The sequence below is a fragment of the Emys orbicularis genome, chromosome 19, assembly GCF_028017835.1.
Source record: "Emys orbicularis isolate rEmyOrb1 chromosome 19, rEmyOrb1.hap1, whole genome shotgun sequence".
Taxonomy (NCBI): domain Eukaryota; kingdom Metazoa; phylum Chordata; order Testudines; family Emydidae; genus Emys; species Emys orbicularis.
In genome coordinates this window covers 16,715,238-16,729,726 of record NC_088701.1, presented here as the reverse complement: position 1 = coordinate 16,729,726, position 14,489 = coordinate 16,715,238, and the positions used below count along the sequence as shown (strand labels likewise).

Genomic DNA, 14,489 nt, shown 5'->3' with positions numbered 1-14,489 from the left:
ATGATGGAGATTCCACAACCTTCCTAGGCAACTTATTCCAGTGCTTAACCACCCTGACATGACGTTTTTCCTAATGTCCAACTTAAACCATGCTGAAATTTAAGCCCATTGTTTTTTGTCCTATTATCAGAGGTTAAAGAGAACAATTTTTCTCCCTTTTCCTCATAACAACCTTTTATCTACTTGAAAACTGTTATCATGTCCCTTCTCAGTCTTCTCTTCTCCAGACTAAACAAGCCCATTTTTTTCCAGTCTTCCCTCATAGGTCATGTTTTCTAGACCTTTAATCATTTTTGTTGCTCTTCCCTGGACTTTCTTCAATTTGTCAATGTGGCACCCAGAATTGGACACAATACTCCTGCTCTAATCCATGCTGATTAAATGTCAACTGAAGAATTACTTCTCGAATCTTGCTTACAACACTCCTGCTAATGCATCTCAAAATGATGTTGACTCATATTGATCCACTATGACCCCCAGATCTCTTTCTTCAGTACTCCATCCTGGGCAGTCATTTCCTATTTTGTATGTGTGCAACTGATAGTGGAGTACTCTGAATTTGTCCTTATTGAATTTCATCCTATGATGGGTTCCCCTGGGGGTGCCACCTGGAACCTGGGTTCCACTGAGCCCTATAACTCACCAGCTTGGGCTCCCTCTTAGCACTGTGCTGCTGTGACCGGCTATAGACCACTCCCGGTCCTACACTCCCACCAGCATTCACACAGGCAGGGACACACCCAGCTGCAGTTGCAGGCAGGCTTTGGACAGCCACTGCATGAACCAACAATAGAGAGGCTACAGCCAAAATAACCCCCAGCCTGGGACCCCAGAGCTCTACCGTCCTGCCCTGATCAAAACACCAACCAGTATGAATTTATTACCCAGTTCGCCACTCCCTCAATGTGGAGAGGACAATGCATACTTGTGTTAACCAGGCTGAGATTTTTCCCAAGACACTTCGGTCACAGGCACACCGGTTTAGATAAAGCAAAGAACAAGTTTATTAACTACAAAAGATAGAAAACAGACCAAAGCGGATTACCTAGTAAATAAACAGAACCGCAAACTAAGCCTAAAATTCTAGAAAGATTGGATATGAATTAGCAGCTTCTCACCTTGGCTGGCGATATAAGCAGGCTTGCAGATTCTTAAGGGACAAGCTGCATTTGTTTTGCAGCTTGGGATCTCGTACCCCGTTCCAAGACTTTTTCTTTCAGAGCTTCTGTTTGTTGTTGAGTTGTGGGGGAGTGAAGAACAACCGGTGATGTCACTCCCTGCCTTGTATAGCTTTTTAATATGGCGGGAACTCTGTTTCAAACTTGGTTTCCAGACCAGTTTGTGGAAAAATTCAGATACCCAAAATGGAGTCCAGAGACATGTGATCTGGTCACATGCCGTTGCAGAGTCCTAACAGCCATAACTTACAGGCTGGCCTTCCACAGGAAGGCTAAGCTATTGCACAGCCCATTGTCTTCGTTGATGAGCCATTATCACTGTTTGGCTTCTTCATTGTTGTATCTGAAAGGCTGGCTGTGGGTGTTTTCTAGAGTAAGCCCATTTGAAATATAGATACCTAGTCAATATTCATAACTTCAGATACAAAAATGATACATGCATACAAATAGGATAATCATATTCAGCAAATCATAATTTTCCCAATGACTCCTTACATGACCCATCTTGTACAAAATGCTTCATAATTATGCCATGATCATATCCTAATAATATTACTATGACGAATACGGAGTGTAGTGTCGCACGTCCTATTTACTTCAGACCATTTCTCCAGTTTGTCCAGATAGTTTTGAATTTTAATCCTATCCTCCAAAGCACTTGCAACTCCTCGCAGCTTGGTATCCTCTGCAAACTTTATAAATGTGCTCTCTATGCCATTATCTAAATCACTGATGAAGATATTGAACAGAACCGGACCCAAAACTGATCCCTGTGGGACCCCACTCAATATGCCCTTCCAGCTTGACTGTGAACCACCTACTCTCTGTAAACGATTTTCCAACCAGTTATCCACCCACCTTATAGGAGCTCCATCTAGGTTGTATTTCCCTAGTTTGTTTACCGAGGAGGTCATGCGAGTCAGAATCAAAAGCCTTATTAAACTTAAGATACACCACATCTACCACTCCCCCTCCCCCATCCACAAGGCTTGTTACCCTGTCAAAGAAAGCTATTAGGTTGGTTTGACACGATTTGTTCTTGGCAATCCATGCTGACTGTTACTTATCGCCTTATTATTTTCTAGGATTCTGCAATTTGAGTGCTTAATTATTTTCTCAATTATTTTCCCGGGAACTGATGTTAATCTGTAATTCCCCAGGTTGTCCTTATTCCCTTTTTTATAGATTGGCACTATATTTGCCCCTTTTCCAATCCTCTGGAATCTCTCCTGTCTTCCATGACTTTTCAAAGATAATCGCTTATGGCTCAGATATCTTCTCAGTCAGCACCTTGTGTATTTTAGGATGCATTTCATCAGGCCCTGCCGACTTGAAGACATTCAACTTGTCTAAGTAATTTTTAACTTTTTCTTTCCCTATTTTAGCCTCTGATCCTACCTCATTTTCATTGGCATTCACTGTTAGACATCTGCATGGAGATAGAGACGACTAGGGCATGTGTGCTGAGATGCCATTTACAGTTGAGGGCAGAGCAATGTTTATAATCAAGTTTTAACTCTGATTTTTCTTGCTGTCTTTGGCTTATTTCTTTCTTGTTTGGATGACTGATTAGCTGGGGATTTTAGTCAAAAAGTAGATGGCATCAACGTATTTTACACTTTTCTCTAGCCTTTGCGAGGAGAAGTAACTGTTCTGATTGCATGAAGGTTTGTTTAAATTAACATACTCTGTCTTCTTCAATGTTAGAAAAATACTCAAATATTTATAGTAAAAGATACTTGGCTAAACAAGTACACGTGTAGGATAATTCTTATTTGATCTCTTTCAGCCCTGGGTCCAGCGTAGTGATGGAACCAAAGAATAACCTAATGCCAGGCATGAGAGCACCCAAGTCCTTGCCATATAGCCTATCCTGGTAAAGCAGTAAGTGCAAAGACAGGTGGTCTCCCCATGCTGTAAGCTGGGGCCTACATGTTAGCTCAAAGTGGCACGGGACAACTTTCCTCTGTATTTTGATTCCACGTGTCAGCATTCTCCTACATAAACTGAAATGCTTTTATTCCCACCATCAGCAAGTGGAGATGGAGAGCTCTGTAACACAGTCCTCCCTAGAAGCAGCTGCATTTCTGTGGTGGGTGGAGTGTCTTCTGTGTCCAGGTTTTATTTCGTTGTAATAAAGGTTCGCTTGTGGCAAAGGTTGTCTGGCTCCATGTATTGCCCCCATTACTATAGCATCTGACATCTAAATGTCAGATTATTATTCATCGCTTACAGACAGGTCTGAGTTTGGCACAGTGGAGCTCAACACAGTTGTAGCTCTTCAGGTATAGCTGCTACTGGAGTCAGTGGAAGCTGTACACATGTGTAGCAGCTGTAGCATTTGGTTTGGTTTTGCAAAACCTGATTGAAATCTCATAGCTAGGGTGTGTCTATCCACGGAAACCTAACAGTATTACTTCCAAGGGGATGTAACCTAAACTGAAAAGGCCATTGTTATTTGGAACGTAGGAAGCCACCCGCATAGTGATGTAGTAATGAGTACTCCTGAGGGAATTCTGCGCTAAAAAATTAAACATTCTGCACACAATATTTTAAAATTCTGCATATTTTATTTGTCAAAATAACACAATATAGTCACACCAGTTTGAATTATTTTGGTAATTTGTTTGAAAATACCTGTCAGCCAGCAAAAAAAATTCCCCCAGGAGTAGAGAGTCAAAGAAACTCCTATGACAGCCCAGTTCCTGTTTCTTTGTTATGCTTTTGTTGGGCACCTGTCTGACTCTGTCACACATGTCAGCTGGGCACATCGTGGGAGAGATCTCTGCCCCTCCAGTCTTAGACACCCACACCCCCAGAGTCCAGCTGTGGGGCACCCCCCTAGCCCAGACACCTGCACCCCCTACCACCAAGAGCCCAAGGATCCAGAGGGAGAAACAGCCTGATGCTGGGTCCCAGGCTTGTACAGAGTTTCCTGCACGCCATTTCCTTCCTTCAGGACATGCTGGGAACTGCACCTGTGCGGAACAGTCCAGTTCTCCCTCCCCCTCCCCCTCCCCCTGGCAGTGTCATGTATTTGCAAGCTGGAGAGTCAGGCTCTGGTACTGACAGCCAGCAGCTCTGCAGCACCAATTCTGCTGTGAGAGGGAGGAAATGAAATTCTGCGCAAATTCTGCGTTGTGTTGTGGCACAAAGTTCCTCCTGAAGTAAATGTTGGAAAATTTCCCCTATATAAACGCCTGGGTCTGTGCACAACGGTGTCAATGGATGACTCTATTGTCATTGTTCGGGAGTGTGGGCTCAAGACTTGGCATTCTTCTCGGTCATCTGAGTCCATCCCTGATGTGCTGAAATGGCTGTTATCCCTCCCAGAGACTGATCCTGGGCTTCAGCTCCATGCCTTACTCTGAATGCCCTATCTCAGCCCTTTGCTGCATGGCTGTCCTGCTTTCCTGTCAGCTACATGTCGTGCCAGTGGAGGGGATGGGGGTCTCTGAAACTGATGTTAGGCTGTGGGGACTGGAAAAGGCTCAGAAAAGAGAAGCAAAAATGATCAAGGGTCTGGAATGGCTTCCATACAAGGAGAGACTAAAAAGATGACTAAGGGGGATACGATAGAGGCCTATAAAATCATGACTGTTGTAGAAAAAGTGAATAGAGAAGCATTATTTACCGTTTCACACAATACAAAAACCAGGGGAATCGCCTGATAAAACTAATAGGCAGCAGGTTTAATACAAACAAAAGGAAGTACTTTTTCACACAGTGCACAACTAACCTGTGGAACTCATTGACATGGGATGTTGTGGTGACCAAAAGTGTAACTGGGTTTAAGCAAGAATTGGATAAGTTCCTGGAGGATAGATCCATCAATAGCTATTAGCCAAGATGATCAAGGATGTTACCCCCATGCTTTAGGTGACTCTAAACCTGTGACTGCCAGAAGCTGCGAGTGGAAGAGAGGGGTGGATCACTCCATAATTGCTCTGTTCTGTTTACTCCCCTTGAAGCTCTGGTCGGGGCCACCATTGGAGACAGGATACTGGGCAAGATGCAACGTGAGCTGACCCAGTATGACAGCTCTTATGTTCTTATGAACTCTTGCCACATCTAACTCTTCACAAGGTTTTGTTCTTTAAAAACGGATTCAGTTGCCCGGTGTCCTAATAGCCCAATCCCCAAAGCATTGAGTTTAGGGTAACTATTATTAAACAGCCTGGTGGTATTCCATGCCATTCGGATCTTAGGGAGTTTCATGTACTTTCACTATACTTGAAAATCTTTTACCCCTTAGACTGCAACAAGCACTAACTGGAAGGAGGTGTGACCCATTGAGTGTTTGTCTTGGTCCCCTTGTCAAACTGTAGCTGTGACGGACTGTCCATAAAGTTGTCCTGTTCTGGGGATGCCTGAGGCTTGAAAGAAAGCAAGAAATTGCAAGAGAATTCCTTTGAAGTGCCCATTAGTTTAAACCTTAGGGAGGATTATGGTCTTTTATTTCCAAGTATATGACAGAGTTTCTGTGATCTGGGCATCTGTTCCCAGCGTGAGCCCCACCAGCTACAGAGACTGTCTCTTTGATCTTGGGCAAGTTACTTAAGCTCCCCGTGCCTCGGTTTCCCCATCTATAGAATGGAGGGATAGTAATACTTACCCTGCAAGCTAAGTATTACTAGCTATCTGAGAAGATAAACATGTAACTTAGGAAGCATCTTCAGATGAAAGGTGATGGAGAAGCACAAAATAGCATTATTAGGGTTTACACTTTGAGTAGGAATTTGCCAGTTTAAAAAAAAAGCAGGCCTCCACTTTTGCAGGAGATCCCCATTGAAATACACCCGTTACTTGACACCAGCTGTAAATTGCCAGGCAAAAGCGTGAATGAACTGAGGATGCAGCATCGTGGACTCAGTTATTTGCAGTGCAAAATACACTCCACATAAATGGGGGCTTGGTGTGAAGCTTATTTCTGTAGTTTTCGCACCCTTTATTTTTATCACTGTATTTTGAGCTAGCAGGTTGGGATTCATGTAACTGTAACTCTGAGGTGCTGAGTGATGAATACGTTTCAAAAGCATAATGTCTAACAGTCTGGTTGTAATACTCTGATTTAAGAAAAAACTGAAAATCGTCATACACTATGCTATGGGGGAGGGAAGCTGAGAGAGAGATGATTAATTCCCAAGGAAATGTGTTTTCCTCAGCTGTTAGGCCTGCAAATTCATGATGATATTATTTATATTGTTGTTACAACCAGGATCTCATGGTGCTAAGGGCTGTACAAACAGACAACAAAAAGACAGTCCCTTCCCCAAAGAGCTTAGAATCCAAGTAAGAATCTGAAAGTCACGCTGGCTTGTGCATTGCCAAGAATTAGAGATTCTGCAGCTGGAACTCAGTTTGACTAATCTGGCTATACACAAGCCAGCTCTCACTCTCAGCTGTTCTGGCTTTGCAGTGCTAATAGAAGTAGTTTGGTCAGTAAAGTAAGCAGAAAGATAACAAGCAAATGCACATAAGTAGCAGGTCAGAGTAAAGGGAACTGTCTAATATCCTCGCTTTTCAAGCCAGTACTATACTTTAAAAATGCCCCATTAAGTCGATCTACTTAGAGCAGCTGTGAAGTTTGCATTTTGCCTTCAAAACACCCCTCTTTTGGACTCCTTTTTAACCAAACCTGTTAGGTATAACCAGATGCTTCATCACCTCCCACATTAAAAAGCCAGCCAGCCAGCCCAGGATATTGTGCCAATTTCACAATAAAACCTGTTGGGTGCATGTGTCTAGGGAGTACAGGATGCATTGTCGGCAGTCCTCTGCTTTTTTTTTTTTTTTTTTTTTTTTTTAATGCAGAGGTGCATGGATGGGAAATTGGTACTTGGAAAAACAACTGCTCATCAGCTTTTGCTAGTCATCACTATGGGCTGGCTGGCTGTTTTATGGAATAATAGACCATTTCCAGATGCTGGAAAGTAGGTATCCTGATACATGTGGACTCTCCACCTGGAATCATTGGACAGGTACTGGAACATTTCACAGACAAAACCTGCAATCAGTCTTGTCACTGTATGGGCAGGCCACCTTGGGAGTGTGTGCACCTGTATCTGATTAGATTTTCTAGTCCATTAATCTTGTGAGATGAGGTTTTCTGAGAAGGATACTTGGGAGGAAGGGAGAATGGCTTAGCTCAATGCCTGAAGGTCACAGCACTGACACACACACTGGAGATGCGTTCAGATGTATCTGCATACATTTGGATTGGTTGAGAGTGAGTTGAAGCAGAAGGACTTATTCCAAGTGTGTGGTGATGACCCTTAACGCGCCCAAATAGAGCAGCTGCTCATATAAAGCTTTAGCCGGTTTTCTAGCCAAGGTGTGGTGAGGATCCAGTCTAGCAGGGCTTCCCAGAGACCTATAGAATGTACCTGTGCTTCATATTTGATCTTTCCTAATGAATCCTTGCACTATGGGCTGATGCACGGGATCAGCCTTGTTCTGCTGGGTAAAGTCACAGCAGTAAGGACGGTTGCTTGGTTTTCAATCCAATGAAGGTGTTGGAGCTCCAGCCAAACAGGCTGGGTCTATTTTTGGGAGGGAACTAATGCTGAGCTCGGCTTGGGTTGTACACTAGTCCTGCCCTTGCATGAGCAGCACAGCCAGAGGGGCGGGAATAACAGCAGCACCACCATACATTGGGACTTTGTATAGAGCAGTGAGACGTCTGCTTCACCCAGTTAAGGAAGCTTTTCCTGCATGTTGCTTGTAAACAGAAGAGTTTGTCTAAAGTGGAGAATAAACTCCCCCCTTCTCTGTGTATATAAAAGAGCCCCTAAGCCCTTATTCAGGCCTCCAGCCCCATTCCCCTGCTCCCTAGTATGCTGACCAAGGAGCAAAACACTAGCTTCCCTGTGCTAGTACAGGTGTTGCTTGTGCTCTGGGGGTGGTAGCATGAGGAGTGCTGCTTCGTTGCCCTGGTGAGACTGCAAACTGCCTGGTTCTGAGCACGAGTGTGGAAGAACAGTCCAAGTGTCTCAAAGTTTCAACACGGTGATTGACTTTGGGGGGAGGGGTAGCTTGTGGACCTAGATTGTGTCCAAAGCAGCTTGTCTGATGCTTACAACTGGGGGATGATGTTAGAGCTGCTTATTGATTATCTAAAATGTCTTGCTTTTTAATCTAATTGTCGGAGCTGGTAACTGAAGACCAGAGAAGAGGCTGCTGTTGAGTGTTCATCTGTTTCCTTTAGAAATGTGAGGTGCTGGTTAAGAGACTCAGACTAAACTCCCCCTGTGTTGGCTGAGCACTCACAGCCCTAACCTTCCTGCAGAACTGTCCTTCACATATCTGGCTGCTGTCCCGAAATTATCCCGACCAAGGTAATTCGACAGAATGCTGTTAACCCTTTGTGACGGTGTTCCCCATAAGGCTTTATGGGGAGGGGGTGCTTATAAATGTATGTATGACATAACTGGAATATGTTTTGTGCTGCCTGTGCCAGGTAACATATCTCCGTAAAGGTTATGGTCTACTATATCTATTCATCCTATTTGTACATATATATATCATTTTCTACTTGAGGTTAAGAATATGGGCTGTATGCTTGCTTGGTTTCTAAGTAAGCTTTGGGAGGCATTTGGTCAGCTTCATTAGGAAGGAATTCGCCAGGTTAAGTACCTGATCAGGAAACACTTGGGGAACAATGCATCTTGGAATGCTCCAATCCACATAAGAAGTCTTCCTGGAGACATGCAAGATACCATGTGGACAATGGCGTCGGCCTGTAAAGACTGAGTCATGCAGGGGCATGTGACTTGCCCAGGTGTCTCCAAAACTCCATCTTGGAGCTGGACTTTGCATAGGAGGGAGGAGGGGGGTCTCCTCCCACAAGAGAGAGCCTATTTATACCTGGGGGAGACCCCTCCATTTTGTCTTCAGCTGGCTAAAGAAGGAGCCTCTCCACCCCCCCAGGATACTTGAACAGAGACTACAGGGGTTGTGAGAGATTGCTGGACCCAGGCTAAAGGGAGAGTAGCCTGTAAAAGGGAGCATTCTGGAACTGGTGAGGAACTTATCTGTATTTAGTTTGATTAGGCATAGATTTGCGCATTTTATTTTATTTTGCTTGTGACTTACTTTGTTCTGTCTGTTACTACTTTGAACCACTTAAATCCTACTGTCTGTATTTAATAAAATCACTTTTTATTTAGTAATTTACTCAGAGTATGTATTAATACCTGGGGGAGCAAACAACTGTGCATATCTCTCTATCAGTGTTATAGAGGGCGAACAATTTATGAGTTTGCCCTGCATAAACTTTATGCAGGGTAAAACGGATTTATCTGGGTTTAGACCCCATTGGGAGTTGGGCATCTGAGTGCTAAAGACAAGCACACTCCTGTGAGCTGTTTTGGATAAACTTGCAGCTTTAGGACAACTGATTCGGACCCTTGTTCTGTGTTGGAGCCAGACAGGAGTGTCTGACTCAGCGAGACGGGGTGCTGGAGTCCTAAGCTGGCAGGGAAAACGGAAGCAGGGGTAGTCTTTGCACATTGGGTGGCAGCTCCCAAGGGGGTTTCTGTGATCCAACCCGTCACAGTGGCGTAGTCGAGCAGGATCTGTGCACAGCTGATTGCTTTGAGATACTGGTAGTGATTTTAAGTGAGTTTTAAGTGTGGTGGCTGGAGAACAGACAAGGTAGTTACTGGTTTGTTATTTTCTGTTTGCTTATTTCGGGAAAGGGAAGTAGGGACAGAAAAGGAAGCAAAATAAGTAAGACGGAAGATCAGAAGAAACTAAAACTGCACAGGGTACAAATTGCCCAGAAAAGCTGAACGCTGGGCACTGTGAAAGTCTTGGTTAACTAAGAATCCCCTGAGCTAAGTGCATCTCAGTTTCAGTGAACTGCAGAGGGGTTGTGGCCCAGCCCAAGAAAGCAGGACAATGAGTACTAGTGATCTCAGTTTCAGTGAACTGCAGAGGGATGGTAGCCCAGCACAAGGAAGCAGGACAATGAGTACTAGTGACGCTGCTAATAAACTAAAGCTGGCCAGGCTGGTAGCAAAAGAGAAAGAAAATGAACATAAGAGACAGTTGGAACTAAGACAATTAGAAATTAGTGCCAGGGAGGCAGAACATGCAAGGGAAGAGGCTGCCCACAAGAGAGCTATGGAGGCGGAGGCAGCGAGGGCAGCAGCGAGAGCGGAGGCAGAACATGCAAGGGAAGAGGCTGCCCACAAGAGAGCTATGGAGGCAGAGGCAGCGAGAGAGCGAGCGAGGGCGGAGGCAGAGGCAGCGGCCCACGAGAGGGCTATGGAGGCCCAGAGGGAGGCCCAGAAACATGAACTGACTGTTATGGAGTCGAGGAGACAAAACCCTCCCCCTGCTGGCTCCACTTCCCCAAAAATCCACAAATGGGAGCGACTATGTCCACAGTATGACGAGTCCAGCGATATCGCCGAATATTTCATCACCTTTGAGAGACTGTGCACCCTCCATGCCATCCCTGAAGATCAGAAGATGACCACATTGATAGCAAAATTGTCTGGCAGAGCTCTGGACATATTCAATAAGATGCCCATTGATGATGCTTCAAACTATGGTAAATTTAAGGAACTGGTTTTGAAACAGTTTCAGGTTACACCTGAAACCTACAGGGTTAAATTCAGGAGCCTTAAGAGGGGATCTGGATTAAGTAATGTGGCTTATGCCAATGAAATGAGAGATTTGGTAGATAAATGGGTGCGGGGGAGAGGCATTACCAGCTTTGAAGGGATGTGTGATCTGGTTACTCAGGAACACTTCCTGAATATGTGCAGTGATGAGGTAAAACAGTATTTGTGGGACAAAAAGGTAAATGCAGTGGGTGAATTAGCTGAGTATGCTGACTCTTATGAACAAGCACAAGCTGCAATCAAACATAAACCACTGGTGGAGGGGTATAAGGTTGGGGGAAAGCAGAATCACCGTTTTACCCCTGGGTCTGGGAAAAAGGAGGCTGGGCGGTCACCTCCCCATTCCCCTGGTACTCGTCCCAAATTTCCTGTGCAAGCAGAGGAGCCCAAAAGGTGCTATCATTGTAAATCCACTGAGCACCTGAGGAATAAGTGTCCCTTGCTAAGTGGAAACAGGCAACAAGTAACACATGAAGCTGTGGCTTCTCAGAGCCAGGCTGTGGCCTCTTTCCACACAGGATTTGTAAAGCTTGCTTCCACACAACCAAGCAATGAACATATGCATGCTGTTAAATTAAATGGTCAGATGCTTCTTGGATTAAGGGACACGGGTGCTGAGATTTCTGTGGTCAGGAGGGACCTGATCCAGGAAAAGGATTTGTTGCCAGGTAAAATGGCAGAATTAGAGCTGGTAGGGGGTTACAAAGTCCTTGCACCTTTAGCTAAAGTACACATGCAAACTCAGGATTTGCAGGCTGAGCTGACTGTTGCAACGGTGGCACACAATTTTGCACCGTTTCTACTGGGGAATGATTTCTTTAGTGTGGCAGAATCTGTCCCAGGGTTGGTTAGCAGTGAGAAGGAATCTTGTGCTAAAAGCCCCAGAGGGGGGGGTGAAGTCACAGGAACTGCTGGGGGAATAGAAAAGCAGAAAAGCGTCTCTTAGATTCCTCTGCAGCAGTAAAGGATGCAGCTTCGGGGGCAGGGCTGGTTGTAGCCAGTTCCTATAGCCCCGGGGCTCAAGGGCAGTTCCAGAGGGAGGAGCTGGATAGAGCTAGCTCCTGTCCCGTAATCATCTCCCCGGGGGAGGGGGATGTACCACCTTGTAGCAAGGAGGCCACCACAGCTGCTGACTGCCAAAAAGTTGCAGGTCAGCAGGGGGCCGGGCCTGCCCTGGGGTGCACAGAGGCGTGTGTCCCACAGGTGGGAGTTGGGGGTCCTGGGGACCGCTGCGGTGGGAACAGGCCCCAAGGACACTGTAGCTGGGTGCCAGCCCAACCCGAGTGAAAGGGGGGGGATTTTGCTGGCCAGTAAGAGGTCGGTCGTGGCTGGTAGCTGTGAGTCCACAGCTGGGGCAGGATCACCTTCCCTTTTGGGGGACACAAGAGTGTCGGACCCAGAGGGGAGCCCAAAGAGGGAAGCCCAAATGGAAGGTCGGGGGGGGGGCAGAGAGTCCACCTACCTTTGGTAGGGAGGGGCTTTCCCAGGAGGAGGGTGAAAAGTCCGCATTCAAAAGGCCAGTCCCCTCTCCTGTGGATCAGGTTTTAAGGGAAACCTGGGGGTCAGGTCTCCGGGATGAGGGGGTCCATCCAGCTGACCCCTTGGAAACAGAAAGTGGGGTGCCCAAAGGGGTCCAGAGCACCCCAGGGAAAGATGTTGTTCTTGCTACACTTGCAAGAGATAAAACTCTCTCTCCAAGACGGGGGGGGGGGGGAAATCTCTGCATGGGAGGAACTTCACAAGGGAGTGGGGCCCAGCCCAAGGAAACTCCAGAGGGAGGGGCCGAGGGCAAGCATGGTCCTAGTACACCCTTTCCTGGCCAAAGACCCAAGCACATGCCCGAACTAGAAGTCTTCCCCAAAGAGGCAGAAGAATCTGCATCAGAGTGTCAACCAGAGGGCACAGAGAACTGGGAAGATGCAATAGGGGCTAAACAAGTCAAATGGAGTGAACGAAGCCTGTCCACCGTAGATTTGCTGTTACCCTTGTGTCTTTTGCTAATTCACTTATGGGATAAAATAAAAGAATTCACACTAGTGGTAAACCCTTTAAAGATGTGGAACATAGCTAATTTGTGGAAGAAGCTGTTATACATGCTGGGGATGGTAACAAAACAGCCCCACCAGCATGTTACTTTACAGCCCATACCTGTAAAAAGCAGCAAAAGCCTACCAGGCCCCTGCTGCTGTGTAGAAGGGGAAACTGAGGCACACTGCCTCATGGTATTGGTGGCTAGATGCCAAGATACCTCCACTTTAACGGATATTGCTGCCTGCATTCTGTTAGCAATACTACATCCCTACCTGTTTGCAAGCATCTGGGGACCAGGAACCCCAAAACGGGCTAGAACCCCTAGAAGTGACATCATATGGTTTCAAGGTACTGAAAGGGAGTGTGACCAAAAACAAACAGAAATTTTCCAGGTACTGCCTCCGCCATGGACAGTGTCCAAGTCTCTGGCAGTAAGTTCAGGGGGAGGGTGTGACGGTGTTCCCCATAAGGCTTTATGGGGAGGGGGTGCTTATAAATGTATGTATGACATAACTGGAATATGTTTTGTGCTGCCTGTGCCAGGTAACATATCTCCGTAAAGGTTATGGTCTACTATATCTATTCATCCTATTTGTACATATATATATCATTTTCTACTTGAGGTTAAGAATATGGGCTGTATGCTTGCTTGGTTTCTAAGTAAGCTTTGGGAGGCATTTGGTCAGCTTCATTAGGAAGGAATTTGCCAGGTTAAGTACCTGATCAGGAAACACTTGGGGAACAATGCATCTTGGAATGCTCCAATCCACATAAGAAGTCTTCCTGGAGACATGCAAGATACCATGTGGACAATGGCACCATGTGGACAATGGCGTCGGCCTGTAAAGACTGAGTCATGCAGGGGCATGTGACTTGCCCAGGTGTCTCCAAAACTCCATCTTGGAGCTGGACTTTGCATAGGAGGGAGGAGGGGGGTCTCCTCCCACAAGAGAGAGCCTATTTATACCTGGGGGAGACCCCTCCATTTTGTCTTCAGCTGGCTAAAGAAGGAGCCTCTCCACCCCCCCAGGATACTTGAACAGAGACTACAGGGGTTGTGAGAGATTGCTGGACCCAGGCTAAAGGGAGAGTAGCCTGTAAAAGGGAGCATTCTGGAACTGGTGAGGAACTTATCTGTATTTAGTTTGATTAGGCATAGATTTGCGCATTTTATTTTATTTTGCTTGTGACTTACTTTGTTCTGTCTGTTACTACTTTGAACCACTTAAATCCTACTGTCTGTATTTAATAAAATCACTTTTTATTTAGTAATTTACTCAGAGTATGTATTAATACCTGGGGGAGCAAACAACTGTGCATATCTCTCTATCAGTGTTATAGAGGGCGAACAATTTATGAGTTTGCCCTGCATAAACTTTATGCAGGGTAAAACGGATTTATCTGGGTTTAGACCCCATTGGGAGTTGGGCATCTGAGTGCTAAAGACAAGTACACTCCTGTGAGCTGTTTTGGATAAACTTGCAGCTTTAGGACAACTGATTCGGACCCTTGTTCTGTGTTGGAGCCAGACAGGAGTGTCTGACTCAGCGAGACGGGGTGCTGGAGTCCTAAGCTGGCAGGGAAAACGGAAGCAGGGGTAGTCTTTGCACATTGGGTGGCAGCTCCCAAGGGGGTTTCTGTGATCCAA

At 45.8% G+C, this 14,489-nt stretch overlaps 1 protein-coding gene across 1 annotated transcript in view; it reads left to right on the top strand.

Moving 5' to 3' along the window:
* Positions 1–3,334, top strand: part of LOC135891627 (gametocyte-specific factor 1-like) — a 30,261-nt gene extending 26,927 nt beyond the window's left edge. Inside the window, exon 7 of the mRNA XM_065419237.1 lies at positions 2,968–3,334. Within this exon, the coding sequence (XP_065275309.1) occupies positions 2,968–3,058 (91 nt within the window). The 3' untranslated portion in view covers positions 3,059–3,334. The remainder of the gene's footprint in view (positions 1–2,967) is intronic.
* The last annotated feature ends 11,155 nt before the right edge of the window (positions 3,335–14,489 follow it).